The sequence below is a fragment of the Enoplosus armatus genome, chromosome 3 (assembly GCF_043641665.1).
Source record: "Enoplosus armatus isolate fEnoArm2 chromosome 3, fEnoArm2.hap1, whole genome shotgun sequence".
In the NCBI taxonomy this organism is placed as follows: domain Eukaryota; kingdom Metazoa; phylum Chordata; class Actinopteri; order Centrarchiformes; family Enoplosidae; genus Enoplosus; species Enoplosus armatus.
Genome location: NC_092182.1, coordinates 12,221,047 through 12,245,390, shown reverse-complemented (window position 1 = coordinate 12,245,390; position 24,344 = coordinate 12,221,047). Strand labels below are relative to the sequence as shown.

Here is a 24,344-nt window from a genome sequence, read left to right as displayed (position 1 = left end):
CTCTTCTGTTCAGCAGTTGTGTTTTTATTTGTCATGCAGAATGTGTGGCCAAGTACAAGTGCTGTGATGTTCCCATTACTCACGGCTGGGGGAAACACTGGTGGTTCCTGAGGAAGACCTGCTACCTGATTGTAGAACACAACTGGTTTGAAACCCTCATCATCTTCATGATCCTGCTCAGCAGCGGAGCCCTGGTGAGAGCACACACGCACACACAAGTATGGGTGTTCCCACTTCAGTATACACTCATAAACATCATACTAATGCCACTACTAGTGCTTTTAATTATAATTATTATTACAACATTATGATAAATGCAGGAGATAACGTGAACTGGGAAGAAAAACCCACAGAATAAATAAAACAAGAATGTGGCATTCATTTAGAGAAAGTGAATCTCATATGGATGTGCACAATCATCTCCTGCTTTTCTTCTGTAACTGCCCTTGATATGGTTGTTGCTAATGGACAGCAAAGTGCTGTAATGCACCAACCTTTCAACCGGCAGAATCCAGCATAGGTTTGCAGCTTTCTGGAGGGGGAAGGCCTGTGGCCAAATCAAAACACTTATGTGCTGAAGAATGGATACAGGCAATGGAGAATGGAAGAGCTTAGGGAATGACTAGTCCAGTTTGATTTGGCGAAATTGTTTTTTATTATTAAAGCATATAAGCTGTTTACAAAATATAAAAAAAAGCAAAGATGTTTTTGAACAATAACAATCCAAATCTGCCATTCTTCAGTTAAATACAAAAACACCTTGGATAGATAATAGTATTGGTTGTTAAAGATTTCATGCCATTTTTTATCGGTTTTGTAGAAATCAAACAAAATGCTGTAAGTTGCGGTTTACTTCACACTGAGAGAGATCATTGAAGCCATTGTCTATGTGATTATTTTCTGCTGCTCTTTAGGCCTTTGAGGATGTGTACATTGAGCAGAGGAAGACAGTCAAAATCATTTTGGAGTATGCTGATCGGGTTTTCACCTATATCTTCATCCTGGAGATGTTGCTGAAATGGGTGGCCTACGGCTTTGTGAAATACTTCACTAATGCCTGGTGTTGGTTAGACTTCTTCATTGTGGATGTAAGTACATGCATGCATACCATTTTAAAAAGTCTCTTTTATTGTATTGTGTTTTCACTGCATTTTGTGAATACATGCTCACATGAAAGGTTGACAGAAGAGATACAAATATTTTTCAGTACTAGATTGGTTCCATGCCAGCTTGTCACACTGAACCTTCTCCAAGTGATGACAGTATTCTTTTTAAATCTACAGGTTAGATAATAAAAAAAACACTGATAGTAACCTTTTTATCACAAAAACGATGTCTACATTTCAGATAATGCCTGTAGTATTAGCCTGACTCTCCAGTGCAAATGGTCTATTGGGAAAACAAGGATGTTTTCTTTCTTCTGTATTCTCATACTGCAGTTGACCAAATGGCCCAGAATCTCAAAAACATGGACTATTCCTGGAACTAAGCCTTGAAGATCGAAGCAGTTCTGTTAACCTAGTGTGCACTGTTAAAAGTACCTTTTGGGTCAATATTAGGCTATAATAGTAATGTATCTTATGTAGCAAAGTATTAATGGGTCACAGAGAGACAGATTTTATTTATTTACCTTGTGATATCCAGGCTTTGCTGCAGTGCTTTGCGGACCACATTTGCAGTCAGCAAAATACTCCAACTTTAAATGTTACTGGAGTAGAAACAACAGTGTTTATAGAAATAGTAGAAGTGGACATATAATGTGATATTACTATTACATTGATAAGAGGCCTATGTTGTCCTCACAGTGCGCCGTGTCTGTGTCATAGTCTACCATTACCAGGGTGCCACTTGAAATTTTGTGCCCCATGACAGCAGCATAACAGCAGCCCTGACACAGTAAATATCAATAAACCCTGCTATGTTCAAGAGCTCCTGTCTAGCTCTGAACTGCTGAGTCATTCAGAGTCTCCCCACCTGACAATTACTATAACTTACATATGGTTTGTCCTTTTCTGTCATTTGTGCGTGATGAGTTTCTCACTTGAATTTCTTTGTTTGTATTTGAAAAAGGAAAATCTATTTTAAATGGTGTGCTTAAAGGACCCATGAAATGGGGTCCTTATTTCCGTAAAATACAGCCAGACTGAACAAAGCAAAGCTGCTGCCTCACATTTATTCTTGTAGTTGCTTGTGTGAAGCATTACGGGATAACAGACCGGATAGGTAGGCAATATGGCGGACTAAGTTCTAATAAATGAGCTGTGACCTGGAAGGGGTGGAAAATCATTGTGTGTTAACCAATCACGTGATGTTCATGTTAAATACAGCTTGTTGTTTTGCTGCTGACACTAAACTCACTTCAAAAGTAGCTTCTAAACTGATTTGTGTCATTTGTGAAACTAAACTGTAACAACTGTTCTAGCAAGCACTGAACTGCATTTGGATTGACAGCATGATTGATCTTTCCACAAGCAGCTGATTGCGGGAGGTGTTAGTGGCGTCTGGCAGCTTTGCCATGTTCTATCTGGCTGTACCCTTAATGTGATGTATTTCCTGTTGAAACAGGAAGTTGAGGTGGGACATAAAACAGCTTAAGATAATTGTTACTGCAAGCCAAGGGGATATTCGTTAAGAGGAGAAAGGCAGTTCTATTTGATAAGCACAGGGGCAGAATTTCATGATCATACCTACCAGTGCATGATGAGGTCACCGTGTAATAAATACTTCTTTCCAGGAACTTAAAGGCATAAGTTTATGGTGTCTTTTAAATGTCATGCTATTGTCATACACTGAAGAGGAATAGGACCATGTAAAAAATGATTTAAGTTCAGAGAATTATCTCATATTTATGAAAAAAAGTTAGAATTAAGAGAAAAGAGTCTTGCGGTGTTAAAAATGTCTGACACACAAAATAGTGGACTAAGCTGTATTCTCAATAGTCAGCCATTTTGTAGTGTTGTCTGAATTCTTAAGTGAAAATAATTGTGCCCTACTATATAGTGGACTCACAGTATGCCACGATGCAAAAAGTAAAAAATAGTGGATAAATGATGGTTACTATTTACAAATGTGTTTTTGTTTAAACAAATAGTGAACAATTTCAAATACAGCCTCTGATTATTTCCTTATAATTCAGATTTTTTCTCAGAAATTGAAATTCATTTGATTGAAATTCATTTTCTTGTTGTCCTAATCCTCTTACATGTATTTGATGATGTGTTTTACATTGTGCTAAGTCATGTATTGGTTGGTAAGTCGTCCATTATCCCTTGACCACCAATTTTCCAATGTCCTTGACTGTGAGGTGCCAATCTGTCTGTGATTCAATATTAACATCCTTATCATGTGACAATGTCCCATGATATCACATGATAAGGATGCACTAATGTATGTTGGCTTCCTGTTGGTTTTCTGAACTTGTCCGTGGGTCTTTCCCAATACCTACACTTGGCGGTATTTGGGAGTAGTCAAGTGCGTATTTGTGCGATGTGTTTCTGGTGACTGCCGCAGTCACCAAGTGCCCGTCAAGACCACAGAGCTCACTGGAACAGACTTGATTAATGAAGACATCCTCTGACTTGCACAAATATGTGGCTCAATCGAGCTTAGATGCTTTGTTGATTTTATTTCATTTCCACATGATGAACAAATAGATAGCATCAACCAATCAGTATTACAGTTACAATCAGATGACAGTAAAAACATTCAGTAATACAATTTGTATTCATATTATAATTAAACTGAATTATGTAGGAGCAAGTAGGTCTACTATACATAAAAGAGACATAACATGATATTATTTTGAGTGGTTTCTGTCTGATAACATCATTACATTTCTCAAAATGATTGATGAAAAGATATGATAGCCTATTTAATATTTGTTTTTACAATGGCAATTATGCAATATGTTTAGCAGTCTGACTATGAAGAATAGATTGTTTAGTGATGTTTCAGTGATAGACGTCTGTGGAGTTTCTGCCATAATTGTGCGGTATTTGGAAATTAATACTAATAGGCTATCAATATCACAGACTTCTACTTCTTTGTGTCCGCTGATTATTGTCCTAAAACATTACCACCAACAACAGGAAATGATGAATTCTGTGGGACACTGCACCAAACTAGGAGATGAGTGCAAGTGTGGCTTGGCAAACATGGGACACACTTTACACTTGCATGGGAGACGAAGACTTTCACCCAGGAAACCACTGCTCGTGTTCTGTGTGAAATCAAAAGTCAATGTTGAATTATTATTGTAACCCAAACCATGATCTTTTCCTAAGCCTAACCAAATAGTTTTGGTGCCTAAACCTAACAAAACTGTGCTGTTAACCACGTGGCTAGGCTTTTCTGGGCTATTAATGTTTGTTTGTTAACTGGCCCCTGGCTCATTTTGCAGAAGTGGCCCCTGGGCAAAGCAAGTTGAGTGTCCCTGCACTAGAGGAATGGTCAGGCTGTTTCAAAAATATCTGGATTCATCCTCAGGTGACCATGAACATCCAGGGCAAACTATCATGGAAATCTGGCCATTAGTTTTCCAGATACCTTTCATGAATCATAGTTACGTTTCATGACCACTGGTACCTTTTCACGTGATGGGGGTGCAACACAAACGTCAGGTGGTCAACAACAATCATTAGGATTTATTGGCTTGGGACTGCAGATATCAATGGATACCAAATTTCTGGGCAGCCTGGCCAGTAGAAGGTCTCTATGTATCCTGTTCTGGAAGTGTTGGCTCTAGCAGGGAGAAAATGTAGTGTCTGTATGTATATGTCACTGTTTCATCAGTTGTGGTTCATTCAGAAGGTCAGTATGTCCTCGCATAATGAGCCAGATCCTAGAGAGATACCATTTCTGATCCATACTATGTCTGATAGAAGGTGTCTACTGTTACTATATCCCCACTTGATGGATTCTTGCAAGAGTATGCATGTCCGTGCATATATGAATATTCAATACTTGGACAGAACATAAGATGTCCAATATCATGGAATTCAATGCAATAGTCCTCCAATACATAATGCTTTTGTGAATCTTAGGCCCAATACCAATTCCCCCACTTGGCCCTACCACTTGGCCCTACCACTTGCGTATGTAGGGCTTGTAGGGTACACCCTGTACCTTTTAGGGGATAGAGCGATAGTGGTCATCTAACCCACCAAATGGCCCTCCAAATGGAGCATTTTCAGATGCAGACTCCAAACAGAGTGGTAGAAGAAACTTTAGCTTTACATACGTAAACGTGGAACATGGCTACCCGTGCAGGGCAAGAAGCCCATATCTTCACAAATAATCATGCAAACATTTTTAAACCTGTTGGAATATCTGCACTTCCCTGCTCATCTGTAACGCCACAGCTGGCGCCGGCATTGTGGAAATCTCTGTCCAGATTGGGAAAGAATGCGTGCTACAACCTCATCACTGGTGTGTTATGTATGTACCATCTTCGGCTACTGATGACGAGTGGGGAATTGGGATCGGGCCTTATAATGTGTAGTTGTTTAGACTGTGCAATAGAGGTGTTGATCCAACTCTTTGGTAATTCCTTATATTTAAATCTATGGTCTTGTCATATTAGAATGCATTATGTTGTGTGGTGCTTCTGTTCATTTGTCCATCCATTGTATATAAAAATATCTGTATATCTGTAAGTATTTTTCGGATGTCACCAAAAGAAGTGAGATATCATAGGACGTAAAATAATAACTTCCTACCTTGGCTTCTCTCTTCTGAAATAGAAATGAAGACAGTATCTCCTTTCCCCCATTTATTGTTAGAAGCCTAATTCATATTATTCATTTATAGATGTAGCTTGTGATGAAGGACAGAAGAGTCAAGTTCTCCATGTTATGTGGTGGGATCCAGTGCTCGTCAAACCCCTTACTTATTCTGTAATAGGAAACCTAAGAAAAATGCAGAAACCTTATTGTATAACCTAAATTGGCCGATGTGATGTGCAGATAACTTATCCTGACTAAGTCTCTACCCTAATATTGACCTGTCCTCTCTCTCACAGCAGGTGCCTATAACTGTGTCTCTCTTTAAGTTAAGAGAGACATTGTGCAGCTGTCGAGAGGGACTGAGGGGTCGGTGTTTGAGGGTCCAGGGTAAGGTTTATGTGCTGTGTTGGGACTCCTACTTTCACAGGTTATCCTCTCTCTTCTAACCCTGAAAGTTGTCCTCAACCTTCTGCGTTTTCTCTCCCCTCTTTAAGTACGATGCTCTCTGGTGTGGAAACTGTACTGTTGTGTACTGTGTACTGTGCGTATATTATTGTGTCACATTGATTTAGTGTCTGTGAATACATCTCTCCTCTAATTTTTTCCCTTTGTTTGACTCTTTATCTTCTTTCCCTCTCACTGTGTCAACCACAAGTTTCTTTCCAGGTGTGCTCACTGTGCTGTTAAGCTGGTTATCATGCTAGACTGGCTTGCCAAACTAAACCAAACACAAACATAAGCAAACAAACACATAAAAAAAGAAAACTTGGGTCATGTACACTTTATTGACCTTTGTCTATTGTAACAACCCCTGTTTAACCATATGTCATATAGATACATATACTTACACATATAGTAACTATATATGTACTTATATATATCTGTATATAACCAGCCATCCTTACAGTATATATAGGGCCCACCTTTCTCTCTATATCCCCTCTAACTATGTGGGTCCTCTCTTCCTTTGCCTCTGTCTTTCCCTCTCCTTCTGTCCCTATCTGTGTAGGTGTCTATAGTCAGCCTTATAGCTAATGCGTTGGGCTTCTCCGATCTAGGCCCGATTAAATCACTCAGGACACTGAGGGCCTTGAGACCCCTCAGGGCCCTGTCACGTTTTGAAGGGATGAGGGTAAGACCTAAGATACCAGGCAGCTGGTCCTTCTGCATGCCGATTAAATAAAAGCATCAACGCATGCTAGAGATGGCAATATAGAAAATTTTAAAAATGTCACTAAGGGGAAATTTCTTTTAGGTAAACGCTTTTATCAATGAGAAGCTTTTTGCATGGATGCAGATCATCTCAGATGGTCATAATACATCTGATTTGATTGATCATATTTCATTTCATATATTATAAATTTAGTGCTATGTTAAGGCAATTTGCAGTGATTTATCCTTTTAAATATTAAAACCTTAAAAATCTGTCCCTTGCCTTATGAAACACTCGACCCTAACACGGATTTTGACCTGAATGATGCAACACGTTACAATAATTACTCAGCTCTGAAGTATTCACTACCAGCTGAGAGAACAACTAGAGGTTCGTATGAACCATCACACAAAACCTGTTTATAGTGAATCACAGGAGTTAATGTAGTTATGTAATCTGAGCAAGCAAATCGTGTTTCTGAGCTACGGAGCCGCCCAAATTGAGATAGAAATTTGTGCACATGGTCAATTAAACTGTATGTGCACATTTATTTTACCATCTTACAGTATGCACGCTCTTGATTAATCTGTCCTTAACCGCGTGTACAGTTTCCACGTCAATAATTTTGATGTTGTGTAACCCCTGGAGGGCTCTGTGCTGAGCTTTGCCTGAGAAAAACATATTTTCTTTCTACAATGATAATTGGGTTCTTCTAATCATTATTCTAATGTGTGATGGGTTGGATCGGCCTCTGGTTGTTGCTGGGCAGAAAAATAAATCCTGACAGCGTCTCAGCTCAGCATCCTCTGACTGTCACTCTGCCTCAAGTGTCCTGCTATTTGATCTTATCACAGTTTGGCTTTGGCATTGTCACACTGGAAGATCAACAAACTTCTGGTTGCATACCCTCCCCTCCCCTCGCCATCCTTGCTCACCACTCCTCAGTGAATGTCATCACCATGATTTACATGATCACCATTTTGTAGTAGTTATATGAACTGATCATATGGATGCTTTGTTTCTATATTATTAGGTTGAACGCTAAAATGAAAAGAAAACCTAGAGAGTTTTGACATTTGATGTTTGCCTATATCGTTTTGGTTTATTTGGCTTTCTGTTACCATGACACCTCTGTGTTTAGAAATGCACATTTATATGGTGTCCTCCTTAAGTTAATAGCTTTATCTCCTCCAACAAGCCCAGTCTGCTCCAGTGAAGAATAGTTTGTACAATGAACACTCATATGCTTGGCAATATCTGTAACCCTGTAGCAGTCATTCAGCAAGTTTATTATTAGTCACATTAGCTTTACAGATCTAACTCAACATACACAAAGAGTCATTGTCTGCTACAGTTAGTTGTTGACATGGTGGAACATATAAATGGTTGTGTATGATGATGACATCCATACAATACTAGGTACGATATCTAGGTAAAGAACAATTGCATTTTATAGGGGTGTAACAATATGTCGTGGCAAAATGAACTGCTCTCAACTGCTGCATAGAAATGTTGAGAAGCTCATAGCCTTAAAGAACGTCCTTGTCCTACTCCAAAAATCTAAAGTGGAGATGCTTAAATCGTGGTGTGTGGCTAAGAAAAGGTGGAAAATCCCCAACAAAGTTCACACGTGTGCTTTTTAATCTGCATGAGCACATTGTTAACTAGATGTTTTTATTTTTCAGTTTCATTTTAGTTTCATTTAGTGTATTCTGTTATTCACATTTTGCACCAAAACTGATGACTCACAGTTGGACAGTCACATTTTGTTTAACTAAAAATATCATGAGTGCATCAAACCGTGAACTCTGAATTGTGTGTCGTGCCAAACTATGAGCTGACAGTATTGTCACACCCCTTGGTATTTTATTGTGATGGGCTTCATCTTGAGCCAAGAAATCAGATAACACATCCAGAGCCTCTAATGGAGGGAAGTAATGTGCATTTCTATGTATGTGTGTGTTGATATTCTTATGTGTGAACATCTCCATGCAGCTGCCGTGTGACTGGTAAGTTACAGTGGCTCTGTTTCCTTGCTCTCTTCAGGTTGTCGTGAATGCCTTGGTGGGTGCAATTCCCTCCATCATGAATGTGCTGCTGGTGTGTCTCATCTTCTGGCTCATCTTCAGCATCATGGGTGTCAACCTGTTTGCTGGAAAGTATTACTACTGTTACAATGACACCGCTGAGGAGAACTTCCAACCCGAGGTTGTCAACAACAAAACGGAGTGTTTTGCGCTTATTAATGCAAACTTCTCTGAAGTCAGATGGAAAAATGTCAAGATCAATTTTGACAATGTGGGTGCAGGATACCTGGCACTCCTGCAAGTGGTGAGAAACCTTTGCTTTGTAATTTCTTTCTCTCCTCTGATATCAAGTGTTTAACCTGTTTTCTTATGCAACGTGTCTGCCCCCTTGACAGGCAACATTCAAAGGCTGGATGGACATTATGTACGCAGCAATAGATTCTAGAAAGGTAAGCTTTTTGCACTTTTAAAGTCTGACCGCCAGATCAACGTGCAGTTTTATTACATATTTTCACTTCTACCCCTTTACAGGTGGAGGACCAGCCTATCTACGAGGACAACTTATACATGTACATCTACTTTGTCATCTTCATCATCTTCGGCTCCTTCTTCACCTTAAACCTCTTCATTGGTGTCATCATTGATAACTTCAACCAACAAAAGAAAAAGATAAGATTTATTTTCCACACTTTCTCAGATCAAGGTGCTTTGTAGATGATTTAAAGGAATGGTTCAACATTTTGGGAAATGCACTTATTCGCTCTCTAGATGTTAGTGAGACAGGTGAGACAGAGCCAGGCTAACTGCTATCCCCTGTTTCCAGTCTTTATGCTAAGCTAAGCTACCTGGCTGCTGGCGTTAGCTTCACATTTACTGTACAGACTTGAGAGTGGTGAGGTGGCTAAATATTGGCAAGAAAGTGAGTAAGTGCATTTCCCAAATTGTGGAATTATTCCTTTAAGCTTAGAATCTGAACATTGTAAAGAAATATAAGAAGAATTGTTTGTATTGCACTTGTCAAAACACAGTCAAATGAACCCTCATGTTAAACTATTTGGATTAGTACCGGAATGACAGGTCTAAATCCTTGCAGATTGTAACCAAATTGTTTTTGTCCCTTCACTTTGGAGGTCAGGATATCTTCATGACGGAAGAGCAGAAGAAATACTACAATGCCATGAAGAAACTAGGGTCAAAGAAGCCACAAAAACCAATACCCAGGCCTCAGGTAAATATTGTTTTGCACTCTTCATCCTCACCACCAAGCAGGTTTATAATTGTACATTTCTAAAGATTGAGAAAATGACTCCCTCCTTCTCCCTCCATTCCCTCTCTTTCTCCTCAGAACAACATCCAGGGCATGGTGTTTGACTTTGTGACGCAGCAGGTGTTCGACATCTCCATCATGATCCTCATCTGCCTCAACATGGTCACCATGATGGTGGAGACGGATGATCAGTCACAGGAGACAGAGGACGTGCTTTACTGGGTCAACTTCTTCTTCATTGTGGTCTTCACTGGCGAGTTTTTATTGAAGCTCTTTGCGCTGCGTCACTACTACTTCACCAATGGCTGGAACATCTTCGATGTGGTTGTGGTCATCCTTTCAATTGTGGGCAAGTATTCAAAAGGGTTATTTGTGCCTGGTGAAGTGTGAAGCAGCTTAATTGGAAATAGCTCAGATATTGCCCATAGAAATGGGCTTTAAGGGCACAGCACAGGAATTGTTTAAAGGGTCACTGCCCCAAAAATAAAAAGGTATTTTGTCACTTTCCTCAAGTGGTATGAAGCCATGCAATTTATTTCATTTTTGAGATAGCTGTCTCCAGGTTTCTGCTGCTCCCCCTATACTATAGAGCTGATTTCAAGTGTGGCGCTCACAGCACTGAGCAATTACATTTGAAAAACAGACAAAAGGAAGTAAAAGGTTCTCAGATGAGTCAAAACTTCTTGACTGAATCTTAATAAATGAAAAGATAAATCATTAACCATGTATGAAGACCAAAAAAATAGTAAAAATAAAAATAAAATGAGCTAGTGAAAGATATACTGAAGTATGAAGTAAATAAAAAAAAAAAAAAATGTGATAATGATAATTATAACAAAAAAAAATCCTATTTTCCTAATGGGTGGGTGTTTTAAGGGAAAAGTATAAAGCTCTTTATTTATTTTACACTCCATTATAATTATTAAACAGTATTATTTCTAGATGTATTCAGTTATATTAAATCACTTCTTACAGCTTTTTGACAGTTTTAGGGCTCCATGAACTGCTTTCTACAGAAAAAAAATATAAATTAAAAAATATTGCCTGTAAAAACTGTTGATAGTGTGTTCTTTGGTTCTGATTTCTTCCTCAATTTGCACAAAAGTATGAATGTGCTGTTCTTATTTGAAAGCATAATAGTGTTATATGTATCAAGTAAAGCAGTCAGTGTTCATTCCCTATATTTTAACCAAACGTATGTTGTGTCTCTTTTTGCTCCCTTTTAACTTCAGGCATGTTTCTGGCTGACCTGATTGAGAAGTACTTTGTGTCACCAACGCTCTTCAGGGTGATTCGTCTTGCTCGTATCGGCCGAATCCTGCGTCTCATCAAGGGGGCCAAAGGAATCAGAACTCTACTGTTTGCCCTGATGATGTCACTTCCTGCTTTGTTCAACATTGGCCTACTACTTTTCCTGGTTATGTTCATTTTCTCCATCTTTGGCATGTCCAACTTTGGCTATGTGAGACACGGGTCCGGAATTGATGACATGTACAACTTTGAGACCTTCGGCAACAGCATGATCATCCTGTTCATGATCACCACTTCAGCTGGCTGGGACGGCCTGCTGCTGCCCATCCTCAACTACCCTCCAGACTGTGACCCCTTACTGGAGAATTCTGGCACCCCTGCTACAGGAGACTGTGGCAACCCTTCTGTGGGCATCTTCTTCTTTGTTATGTACATCATCATTTCTTTCCTTATTGTGGTCAACATGTACATTGCCATCATCCTGGAGAACTTCAGTGTGGCCACAGAGGAGAGTGCCGACCCACTCAGTGAGGATGACTTTGAGACCTTTTATGAGATTTGGGAGAAGTTTGACCCTGATGCCTGCCAGTTCATCACCTATGCCAAGCTTTCTGACTTTGCTGATGCACTTGAACACCCACTCAGAGTCCCCAAGCCCAACACCATTGAACTGATCGCCATGGACATGCCTATGGTGAGTGGCGACCGCATCCACTGCCTGGACATCCTGTTTGCCTTCACCAAGCGTGTGCTGGGTGACAGTGGCGAGTTGGACATGTTGAGGCAACAAATGGAGGAGCGTTTTGTGGCAGCCAATCCCTCCAAGGTCTCTTATGAGCCAATCACCACCACCCTGAGGCGCAAGCAGGAGGATGTGTCAGCCAGAATCATTCAAAGGGCCTACCGTTCCTACTTGGCTAGGCGGGGTTTCGTCTGCAAGCGCAAACCAGCCAATAACAAAGTGGAGAATGGCGGGAACAATCAGGAACAAGAAAAGAAGGAGGGCACTCCCTCAACTGCCTCCCTGCCCTCTTATGACAGTGTAACCAAACCTGACAAGGAGAAGCAGGACGACAACAATGAGGGCAAGGGAGGGAGGAAAGAGAAAGGAAGAAACCAAAAAGACATCAGGGAATCTAAATGTTAGAGTGTTGGAATAATAATCACAGTAATAACAATAAAAAATATAATAATGTAACTTCAAGCAAAGCGAGAGGAAACTCACCCACACAGATGTACAGATTATTTCATTTGCAAGTCAGAAAAAATAATATTCAATAATTTTGTTTACAGACTTCATTCTTATATTGATGCAGAGGGAAGCAGCTTGGTCTGTTACAGCTTGAAGACTCTTGAACTTCAATCAAACCAAACATACTCAGCATACTGTGTGACATTGTTGTATCTAGACTACTGATCTTAACAAAAGGAAATGAAAAACAGACAAGGAAATGTCTGTGTCTGCTGACAGGCAGATTGCTCACTTACCACTGGTCTACAGATAAGACAAGTAACTCTGCACCAAGAGGTAGAACACTAAAGGAATTCAGCGCCTGGATGCAAGTAATGGATTCCTATGGAAGACAGTGTTGTGAAGGAAAAACAAGGATGCTGCTTGATGCTGAAGAATTGCCCTCTTAAAGCAGCCAATGAGTGGCTCTGTGTCATTTTTAGTACTGAATTGTATAGAGGAGGAAAAATGACACACTCACTCTATAAGAGCAAACAGGATGACTGGTGAGTGAAAGACACAAATGACAGAGAGTGTTGGAAATACTTTTCCGTTTTATTAAAGCTAGAAATTGTTCATTTGAGCAGCAAAAATGCAAACAGACAAAAAAAGAACAATATTCAACATTTTGCCCATGTCACTTAACTCTTCTACTCATTTTATCTTTGTTATACCCACATCAAAACGCTTTTTTTACATGGGCTTTCACACCAATTGGTTAAGGGTCTGTTTATTATGGGGTCAACTCGGGCCAAGGGCTTACATTTACTCAGAAAGATTTCCAAACAAATACATAAATAATTGTGCTTGTTCAATGCATAGAAATGACTTGCATGATGGCATGTTTTGATCAGAAATCTTGCATGAATTATCATAGTCCACAAGACACTAATACTCAGACCACAAACAGTGGCTCGACTGTATGATCGAGACATTGTCAAAATTTGAAAGCTCAGAGTTCAGAGTAATTTGTTTAACAAAGATAAGTGATATGGGGGTTGATAATCTAAAATGGATCCGAATTTTTATCTCATTACTCAACACATGTTTAAATAGTTGCCTCTACAGAAAGAAGAATGGAGTATGTTGGTAAATAATGCCACCATAGTGGATCAGTGGGTGAAATCCAAACAATTATTTGCTGCTCTGGAGATTTTGAGTGTGTAAGATGTGGAAACGGATGTCTGTGTGTATCATGGGACTGAAATGTTTGTTAATTTGGACTGAAATGTTTTCAAGGGCGCAACACTTTGAAACTTACAAGCTTATATTTATAATTTGTATGCACCTATGTAATGTTTCATACCATCTGCCTTTAGTTTTGTGTGAGCGGGCATTTTGGGAGTCCTACTGTTGGTTATAAGTGGTTTGTGGGGATTTCACAGGTATGGCAACCTCCTTTCTATTGCTGATGTTTCTCTGTTGGTGGTTAGACCTTTCTGAAAGGGCTGAGAAGAGCTTTGATTATTGTTCAGTTTATATAATTTGATGTCATGTAGCTTATTTACGTGTGTGTTTTTGTTTTTATTTTTTTAAATTTTTTTTCATGTTTTGGTGGGTAATGAGTCTTATTTTACACACTTTTACAAGCCACATCGAAGATGATGTCGAGGGGAACGGTCTTGTGCTGTCGGGTATTAGTAGTATCCTATTTTACAGAGAAACAGAAAATTATGAATGGCTGGTGAGAACATTGTGTGTGGAGAAGCCAAAGAGATCTGCCTTGTTATCCCTTGTTGCCCTTTGTCCATGGAGTGGGATTGGGTGAAGTATGCCCTGCCCATTCAGTTTTTTCGCTGTCATTATTAGACAGAGAGACCCTAGAAATGTATGCAATGCTTGAAAAATTCATCCCTTTTTCTCAGGAGATATTATAGATGTACTATTATGAGCTCTGCAACAAAATGCAAGTGAATGTGATGGGAGTATTTATGAAATCATGTTTTACTCTTTTTGTGTTTTATGCCATGTTGATGGACAATGATCTTGGTTGGCCGTCTTACTCCGGCAGCCGCCCGGTCAGGGGCCAGTTTGGCGCTTCCTGCTTATGACGCTTAGAATTATAGGGCTAGAAGCATCTCAGTGAAACAGCAACATTTCGCTCGCTTGTAATGGCGGCGTTTATATTGATAGCAGATTACATTTGTGGTTAAGTCATTATGGACTGTAGTCTGGTCCCAATTAATTTAAACAAACAAGATAATAATATTCAACCCCAATAGCAATCACAGATACAGGAAACACTGTGAGGAGATGTCATGAGAGTGAATTGGGATATGTTGGTTTGAGCAGCACACTTAATTCTTTTGGAAGCAGAAGTGGCGTGCTCAGTGGATAGGCCCCACATTTCAGTATATAACGACAAGTGCTCTGAGCCTCTCATTTGCCATTTTTCTTCATATTGCTCTACTGCATAACAAATACCAAATAACCAACAGAGCACTGGATGCATTCTTATGGTACTGTGAGCCTAAGCACCACACCACCGCTTTTGCACTTCCTGTTGTGCAGTGATGTCACTTCCTGTTTATGAATAACTCCCTCATCCGTTCTCAAGTTCTATGGTCCAGTTGCTGCATGAGATCTCCAAAATCAGTGTGGGTGTTAACTTGAACCAAATAAAACTCTGAATGATAAGCATAAAAGCTACTGCCGTCCATTTTCTCCAAGATCACCGTGGATATACAGATTGCGTACTGCGGAAAGAAACCTAAAAAAAATAGACACACAAACATCCATTCGGGGGAAAAAAAATAAAATAAATACAGTTCAGGCTATATGTTCTATACAGCACAAACTGCAAAAGCTAGGAATGGACTTTTTAAGAAACTATAAATAATGTAATATATTATTTTATTTTAACGGCATGTGTAGTTTTTTGTAAATACAGGATTACTTAAAAAACTACAGCTATTAATCTAACACTAAATATTAATAACCGTAAATAGAATGGCTTCCAGCTGACACCCCTTGTCACACTTGTTAGGCTGTGACACATTTGTTAGATGGAGTAGATTTTTTTGAGTCACTTTTCACAAAAAAAGAGAGAGGGGAGTACGCTAAAAGAATCTATATTAAAAAGCAGAAATTGTATTTAAAACTGTATAAATCAATACATGCATATACAGAGCTATATTACATATATATATTATATATATATTCTACCGTATATATATATATATAGTATATATACTCTCCTGTCCACTCCTTGCATTGAGGTGATACCAGAACCACAGAGTGTAACTGATCATGCTTCTTTCTTTGTGTGGTATGTTCAGAGAATAACCAAAACTCTGGCCTGCCCAGGACGTCTGCATACTGGGCACCAGCGTACAATGCATGGTGTTGTACTCGCTGCTTGCTGAGAATTGTGGAGCCTGCATTGGTGAGAGGATTGCACTACCAGCATACCCTTTTGTACATGTGTGAAGATGTCTTGCCCGTAGTTTCCTATAATGTACACACAAAGACATACAGACACAGACACACACTTACACGCACGCACTCATAACCTTTTGCAAGGCAACTGCTGGTTAACCAGTGTGCCCTCCCCACCACCCCCACCCCCACCAGTATGAGCCACCGCTCACTTTGTGTGACAAATTTTTGCTCGTTTCAGCTCTAACCCTCCTCCATATTTCCCCTTAACACACTGCTGCAGTTTGGAGTTGATCTTTAATTTTGCTGTCACTTTCGATATGATATATCTAATGATTTTAAGGGTTAGTTGTCTTAACTGTCTGTGTGTTTGTTTATGGTGCAATATCTCTTAACGGCACGTGCCTTTTTAGCTTCCTATTTAGTCTGTCAATAAAATCAACAATGAGGATCTCAAAACCCAAGGGAGTGAATCAAAACGGAGCACGATAGAAATGATGTATGGAGTACAAAAATTAACTTGTAAACTGAAAACTCACCACCTAGATTAGACTGTCTGGACTAACATCTTGTAGAGTCATGTAGTACAAGTGCTCTCTCTGTGTGTTCTGTTTACTGGCTCTTGGGCTAGTAAGAGAACAGCTTGCCTTCTGTTTTTTCACTTCTGTTCATTTCCAAATGTTGGTTTACCAATCGGCATATGAGGCCATTCTTTTGTAGCATGACTGAGATAAATTTCTTTTCTTTCCTGAAAATAGGCTAACTGAAAAAACAAAAAACAAAAAAAAAACAACAACTTTTGACTGTCATTAATCTCTTGCCACTAATACAGTCAGAGAGAGGATGTGTGTTGCACAACCACATGGGACAATTAAATGAGAATCAGTGAAAGAATATCTTCATTTGAGCACGAATCTATTTCCAAACAATAAAGCAGCCTTCCAGTTACACCTCTGGCTGGTGTCGTTTTTGGATATGACATGAATGACTGTCACTTTATCATACAGAACATCTTCCACCATGTCTGGCAAAGGATGTCTTAGTTGCTGTTTAACTCCCTCATTTACTGTGACAACCGAGAATATAAATGGTTATTTTTAAGCGCTATGGTGCACTCTAAAGATTTTGTTTGTGTGTTTTTGCTAACAATCCCTGAAATTGCTTGTGTAAGTTGCAAACATGGCAGAGAAAACGGTTGAAAGCCACACAGGATGGGGGACAGAAACGGAGCAGCAAGAGAAAACTACAGTCTGTTTAGATTTGGAAACAACAACGCAATATGCTTCAGAAATAATACCTAAATCACATTGTCTTTTGATAATAAGTGAATAAGATGATTGAGTTGATGTGGTTGGGTGTGTCATGGTGCAACAGCACTGAAATGACTGTAAAAGCAGGTGTGTATGTGTGCGTGCATGTGTGTGTTTCTTTCCTTCCCCCTCCTCTGTGTGTGTGTGTGTGTGTGTAAGGTGGCGCACTGAATAAGGGAAGGAGGAGGAGGAGGAGGAGGAGGAGGAGGAGGGGGGAGACAGCACTGCAGTGCAGATAGATGAATGCAGTGGCCTGGGCTGAGTCAGCATCATGTTCCCAATAGGCTCAGGCTGTACAGTGCACTGTATAGCACCTCCTTACCCACAGCAAGCAAGCAGAGGGAGAGCGAGCTACAGCAAGAAGATGAAAAGTAAACGAGAACAATGAACAGAGGCACACAGTAAAAAGCTAGTCTGTTGCAATGGATTTATCCTTCACCTCCTACCTGCAGTGCTGCATGTGTTTGGACTGCATCACTTATTTAGTACAGTTTGATGCTGTATCTTACACGGGTGACTGCAAACAGGACTGCACTTGGCTGATTCTAAAATACTGATAAATTCAACTGTTCAGATACATTTTAGATGATTATGAAACATTGCAACTGTTTATTTCATATCATTTAAAGGACAGGGTGTGTAGGAATTGTTGATTTCCATTCTCTGTATTTCTAAATGTGTGGCTTTCCTCTATAGACACCATCAAAATGTTTAAATGCTGCACCACACACATGCTTTGTCTTGTTTTTTCCCCCTTTAGGTTTCTGTTCTCCTTGCATCCATCTGAATAGGGGCACTTAGTTGCAGAGGTGGGACATGGATTAAGTAGGACGTTGGTGTGATCTGTCTGGCTGTCTGAGCAAGTTTGTGTGAAGGAGAGAGGGAGACAGAGAAGGAAGAGAGTGTGTGTGTGTGTGTGTGTGTGTGTGTGTGTGTGTGTGTAAGGGATACTGAGAGAGGGGGATTGTATGTCTTTAAGGAATCAATAACATGTAATCTGCATTATTGCAGTGATCAGGTATCTGGATGAGGGAGTGGTTTTACTTGTTCACACATAGTTTCTCTATTTCTGTGTCAAGTCTGTTCCACCATGCAGAAGTTGATTGGAAAGGCAGAGGATTGGTAGATCAAATATATCTTCACAGACCCAGTTTCACCCAGTTCAATCACTGTGTACAGAGGAGGTACATGAGGGCGAGGGCCTGGTATTATTGTGTTGAGTTCAACAGTTTTCAGAAGGCAACCTTTATTTTCCTGTTTTCACATAGCTTCTATTACCTAGCTGAGGGAGGAATGCTTTTAAATAATTCCATTTAGCCAAAATGGAATAAAAGATGTGACAGATGTATGCTTTTTGTCCCTGTGTGTCTGCAGAGATCACAGCTTTTAACCACTGTGTTCATTATTGTAACACCTCCAACAGACTTTAGTAAAGTGCCTCAAATGACTTCTTGCAGCTATCTAACACCCTCTAGTGGGACTTGAAGGAAATAACTCAAGACAACTGTGGCACTTCCACAGGTTAAAGGGATAGTCCAAATATGTAGACGTTAGGCAGTGTGGGTTATTCATTGGTGTGGTGTATGGATGGACATTAGCTCTCAGTCTGTAAGTACAAAAGATTTGCCAATCCTGCGCAAGTAAAGCCCTCTTGAAGAAACCCACTAGGATTCATTTAGCTTTAGCTTACTTAATTATATAAGCTGTGTCTTTAAAAGTAAAATGACAGATTTTCAAAGCAGGCTTTTGTAGCGTATACTTCTACACATTTAATTGTATTTTAGATTAGTTCATAACAAACGTGGAACCTTATTTACTGGTTAGCCTGTAAGACAAGTTCGAGGGCTCTACACCCTCTCGGAGGTGCTCTATCGACAAACGGTCAGACTGCGAGCTTCCTGCTCGAGCCAGGGTTATCTGGATCTGTTAGACTTAATTAACAGTAATTTAATCATACAATTAGGCTACTTTTAAATGGAACTAGGTCGAATTTCATTACTTTACCCTCACAGATCACCTGCTGGTCGGTTTCTTCTTGGGCCGCCGCCGTCTCCCAGTCCTCAAGTACCCGATGTAATAGAGCCCATCACTGGCCTCGAGTGGTTTGAGATGACCGCATCAACTGGTAACAACTTTATGTAGTCGAAGCACACTGTTAAATGACTACACAGCTAATTATTGAGCAAAACCTTGGTTGTTGCCACAGGTCCTCCCTGTTCAGACCACGGAGTCCTCAGTTCGCCATTGGTGTTCGCTTCAGCGAACATCCAGAGTTCGCCTCTAAGCAGTGAGTCTGCTAACTGCTGCCCGATGTGTCCCAGTCAATTATACTTTACATTATATGCAGTTTTTCGCTAACACAAATCTGACAAAACATTGTTAAGCTGAAGGAATGTTTATGTCTGCAACTAAAACCAACCACGAAATGTACTGCAGTTGCTAAAAAGCATGGCCAGCAATTATACAGTGCATCCGGAAAGTATTCACGGCGCTTCACTTTTTCCACATTTTGTTATGTTACAACCTTATTCCAAAATGGATTAAATTAATTTTTTTCCTCAAAATTCTACACACAACACCCCATAATGACAATGTGAAAAAAGTTTTTTTGAAATTTTTGCAAATTTATTAAAAATAAAAAACTAAGAAATCACATGTACATAAGTATTCACAGCCTTTGCCATGAAGCTCAGAATTGAGCTCAGGTGCATCCTGTTTCCACTGATCATCCTTGAGATGTTTCTGCAGCTTAATTGGAGTCCACCTGTGGTAAATTCAGTTGATTGGACATGATTTGGAAAGGCACACACCTGTCTATATAAGGTCCCACAGTTGACAGTGCATGTCAGAGCACAAACCAAGCATGAAGTCAAAGGAATTGTCTGTAGACCTCCGAGACAGGATTGTCTCGAGGCACAAATCTGGGGAAGGTTACAGAAAAATTTCTGCTGCTTTGAAGGTCCCAATGAGCACAGTGGCCTCCATCATCCGTAAGTGGAAGAAGTTCGGAACCACCAGGACTCTTCCTAGAGCTGGCCGGCCATCTAAACTGAGTAATCGGGGGAGAAGGGCCTTAGTCAGGGAGGTGACCAAGAACCCGATGGTCACTCTGTCAGAGCTCCAGAGTTCCTCTGTGGAGAGAGGAGAACCTTCCAGAAGGACAACCATCTCTGCAGCAATCCACCAATCAGGCCTGTATGGTAGAGTGGCCAGACGGAAGCCACTCCTTAGTAAAAGGCACATAGCAGCCTGCCTGGAGTTTGCCAAAAGGCACCTGAAGGACTCTCAGACCATGAGAAACAAAATTCTCTGGTCTGATGAGACAAAGATTGAACTCTTTGGTGTGAATGCCAGGCGTCACGTTTGGAGGAAACCAGGCACCGCTCATCACCAGGCCAATACCATCCCTACAGTGAAGCATGGTGGTGGCAGCATCATGCTGTGGGGATGTTTTTCAGCGGCAGGAACTGGGAGACTAGTCAGGATAGAGGGAAAGATGAATGCAGCAAAGTACAGAGACATCCTGGATGAAAACCTGCTCCAGAGCGCTCTTGACCTCAGACTGGGGCGACGGTTTATCTTTCAGCAGAACAACGACCCTAAGCACACAGCCAAGATATCAAAGGAGTGGCTTCAGGACAACTCTGTGAATGTCCTTGAGTGGCCCAGCCAGAGCCCAGACTTGAATCCGATTGAACATCTCTGGAGAGATCTGAATATGGCTGTGCACCGACGCTTCCCATCCAACCTGATGGAGCTTGAGAGGTGCTGCAAAGAGGAATGGGTGAAACTGCCCAAAGATAGGTGTGCCAAGCTTGTGGCATCATATTCAAAAAGACTTGAGGCTGTAATTGCTGCCAAAGGTGCATCAACAAAGTATTGAGCAAAGGCTGTGAATACTTATGTACATGTGATTTCTCAGGTTTTTTATTTTTAATAAATTTGCAAAAATCTCAAATAAACTTTTTTCACGTTGTCATTATGGGGTGTTGTGTGTAGAATTTTGAGGAAAAAAATGAATTTAATCCATTTTGGTATAAGGCTGCAACATAACAAAATGTGGAAAAAGTGAAGCGCTGTGAATACTTTCCGGATGCACTGTATAGTGAGGTCATCCTTTTCTTGATATTGATTGCTTTTACTTGAGGTGGAACATAAGTAAATGTACTCAAGTGCTTGTACTTTACTTGTACTTAAGTGTTTTGAGGTACTTGTACTTGAGAAGTTCCACAAGGTACATAAAATTCCACTATTTTTACATTTATAGTTACGAACCCCAATAAATGTAATGAATATATAAATGAAATAATGAAATGAAATTACTAGGCTACTTTTATTTATTGTGATGTTGATGTTTTTGTTGATAATACATTCATAGACTTTTACTGGTAATGTAGTATTTTTACAGCATCATTTTTCTATTTTGACTGAATTAAATGATCCCAATACTTTTTCCTCCAAAGTCTGAACCTTAAAGGACGTTTGTCCATATTTGACTCAAGAACAGATGGAAACAAATACTGCTGCATTTTACAGGCTTTGCAGTCCCATCCACCCCAGTGCAGGACACACTGAAGTTTCCCCTCAGCCTGAAGGAGGAGTTCTGCAGACCAGCCAGCAGCAGTACAGCATCACCACTGGGTAAGATCCAGAAACATCAGGGCGACAATGTGGACTTCATGAATAAATATAGCCATTCAGGTTGTAAAGTTCATAGTGCACCATATGTTTAGTAAATACCAATTGTGTTATGCCATTTTATCCATATACCTTTTTTGTACAAACACCTACAGTGCAAACTGTGCCTATCTTTGGAGAGCAAGAGCCTTTTTGGGAAAGAAAATACTCTTTTAAAAGTGGACCTAAACCAAGCCTAGAACTGACAGAAGAAAATGGAGTAGTGGAGCAAAAGACAGCATCTTAAAATTGAACAGTAAAGACACAAACTGAGCCTGGAAGCTGTAAGTCTCCTTACATTCATCTTTTGTTCATTTGTTCATAATGTGTTTTCCTTAAATATATGCTCATGTGTTCAGATTTATTTCCATCCTCACTATATTATAACTATGTTAGTTGTGTATCGATTGACACTTATTTTCACAGTTATTTTATACAGTGAGGTACTTCTTAATAAGACCCTGTAGGTGTCACTGTTATATTTGTCAACTGGCACTTGTGCGGCTGCTGCAGCTGCTGTTGTTTGTGTGAGCTGGAGAAGACATTGTTATGATTGTTACACAGGCGGAGACACTTTGGCAAAGGGGCCATATGTGCATTTCACAGGTCAAATAAATGACACATAAAGATAAACTTTGCCATTTAACACAGTTATTTTTCATAGTTTTATTTCTGTTTTATTTCACTCATAAATGTCTTCACAGTTTGATTTTTACATCAGTCTTAACACTCCAGAAATAGATGAAATTAACTGAGCTGGTTGCTCAGAATGAGAACTGAACCTGGGTCTGAGTCTGGGTTATCAGATGGGAATAGAGGCTTAGCAAAAGGGTTTAATGAGGATGGCTGGTTTTAAGGCCCGCTGGGAGTGGCAGGAATATGGTTTGAGGTTTGTTTAAGATGAAGTGACTTTAGGGTGTTGATGATAATGACCATTGTAGTTAAAGATGTAGTTTAAGTTAAATGTAAAAACGATTTTGAGCAAAGAAAGTCTTGCTGTGAAATACTTCGATGTTGCAGCAGGGTTAGAATCACTGCGGATGAAAGGACAAAAGTTTCGGACATCTGTCACACGCCAGCGCATGCCCTCCGCCCTCCGCGCTCCAGACAATAAAGCTGTGGACAGGGGGTGGTGTCCACTGGAAGAGGGTCAGGATCTTCTCCACTCTTCCTGTCCTTTTATTCTATGCTCTCTTGAGCTTCTTATGGGGTCTCTGCATAATACAAATGGTCCTTACTGGTTCCTTACCAGTTTAACAACTTGGGATAAAAATGGCAATTTACTAAAATAACAGTTTACTTACAAAACAAATTAATTTTACAGGTCCATTATTTCTTAACCTTTAAAGTTTACTGGGAAGAACTATGTAATATAGTAGAAATGATAGGGGAAAAGGGAATTTCCTGTAAATAACTGCTCCATTTCAACCGAGGTAAAAATATATAATCATTAATTTATTATATGCTTGCCTCTGGACAAATTGAACACTTTTGCATGTTCAGCTGACCTCCTGTCTACTGACTAAAAAGTTAATTAATTGGACTAAATCAATTGGAACTGTACCATCTCAGTATAATTCATGTCAAATTGAATTATTAGGAAATTGTCATGAATATATGGCCCAGTAAAGATTTGAAATTAGCCATCAAAAATCGCACCTCAGGATTATCACTGGTTGAATGGAGCAGAATAAATACAACTAGTGGAACAGAGTCCACCTAGAAACTAAAATAATACCTTTGTTATTTATATAAACAGTTTTGTCAGTGTCTTGTTGATGTTACAATACTGGGTGAAGCAGAGAAGAGCTGTAGTTATTCTGGGTGGACGAGCACTTAATTATTGTTGCGTGTCCTACAGGCAGCAATATGTCACTGTCATGCTGCAATATGAGGAAAAAACATCAGCATCAGGTTCTCTATTTGTGTATTTTAGTGAATGATAAGGACACTCAAACCTCAAATATTCTTGAATTTCACAGACAAAAAGACAAAGTTTTTTTTTTGGTGTGATATCTTCATTTCCATGACACAACAGCCTTTAGTGAGGTAGACTATAACAGGTCAAGAATTAGAAACATTGCTCCTTTAAACTGGCATGTGAAATGACATGAAATAAATATTTCCATGTACAATATCTTCAAAATGAGGTAGAAATGGTTACAGAGAATGTACAAGATACAACAAAAGTACAACTGAATTACAAAGATAACACTGAAATGCCATTTTCCATCTGTGGGACAAATTCAACTCCACTTACTTCAATGAATCAGAGTGACACCAAGAAACAGCAAATACGGTTGTTTGTTGCAATGCGTGGGTTAATG

General features: G+C 39.7%; 1 protein-coding gene across 9 annotated transcripts in view; it reads left to right on the top strand.

Annotated features, from left to right (window-relative positions):
* Nucleotides 1-12,568, top strand: part of scn8ab (sodium channel, voltage gated, type VIII, alpha subunit b) — a 43,159-nt gene extending 30,591 nt beyond the window's left edge. For 7 of the 9 annotated variants that reach the window (XM_070903500.1, XM_070903499.1, XM_070903496.1 and 4 more), the window contains 9 exons: nucleotides 40-194; nucleotides 915-1,088; nucleotides 6,733-6,855; nucleotides 8,923-9,207; nucleotides 9,299-9,352; nucleotides 9,435-9,572; nucleotides 10,027-10,131; nucleotides 10,249-10,519; nucleotides 11,403-12,568. In XM_070903500.1, coding sequence (XP_070759601.1) covers nucleotides 40-194; nucleotides 915-1,088; nucleotides 6,733-6,855; nucleotides 8,923-9,207; nucleotides 9,299-9,352; nucleotides 9,435-9,572; nucleotides 10,027-10,131; nucleotides 10,249-10,519; nucleotides 11,403-12,568 — 2,471 coding nt within the window. The remainder of the gene's footprint in view (nucleotides 1-39; nucleotides 195-914; nucleotides 1,089-6,732; nucleotides 6,856-8,922; nucleotides 9,208-9,298; nucleotides 9,353-9,434; nucleotides 9,573-10,026; nucleotides 10,132-10,248; nucleotides 10,520-11,402) is intronic. The other 2 variants (XM_070903503.1, XM_070903504.1) reach the window with 1 other exon arrangement.
* The last annotated feature ends 11,776 nt before the right edge of the window (nucleotides 12,569-24,344 follow it).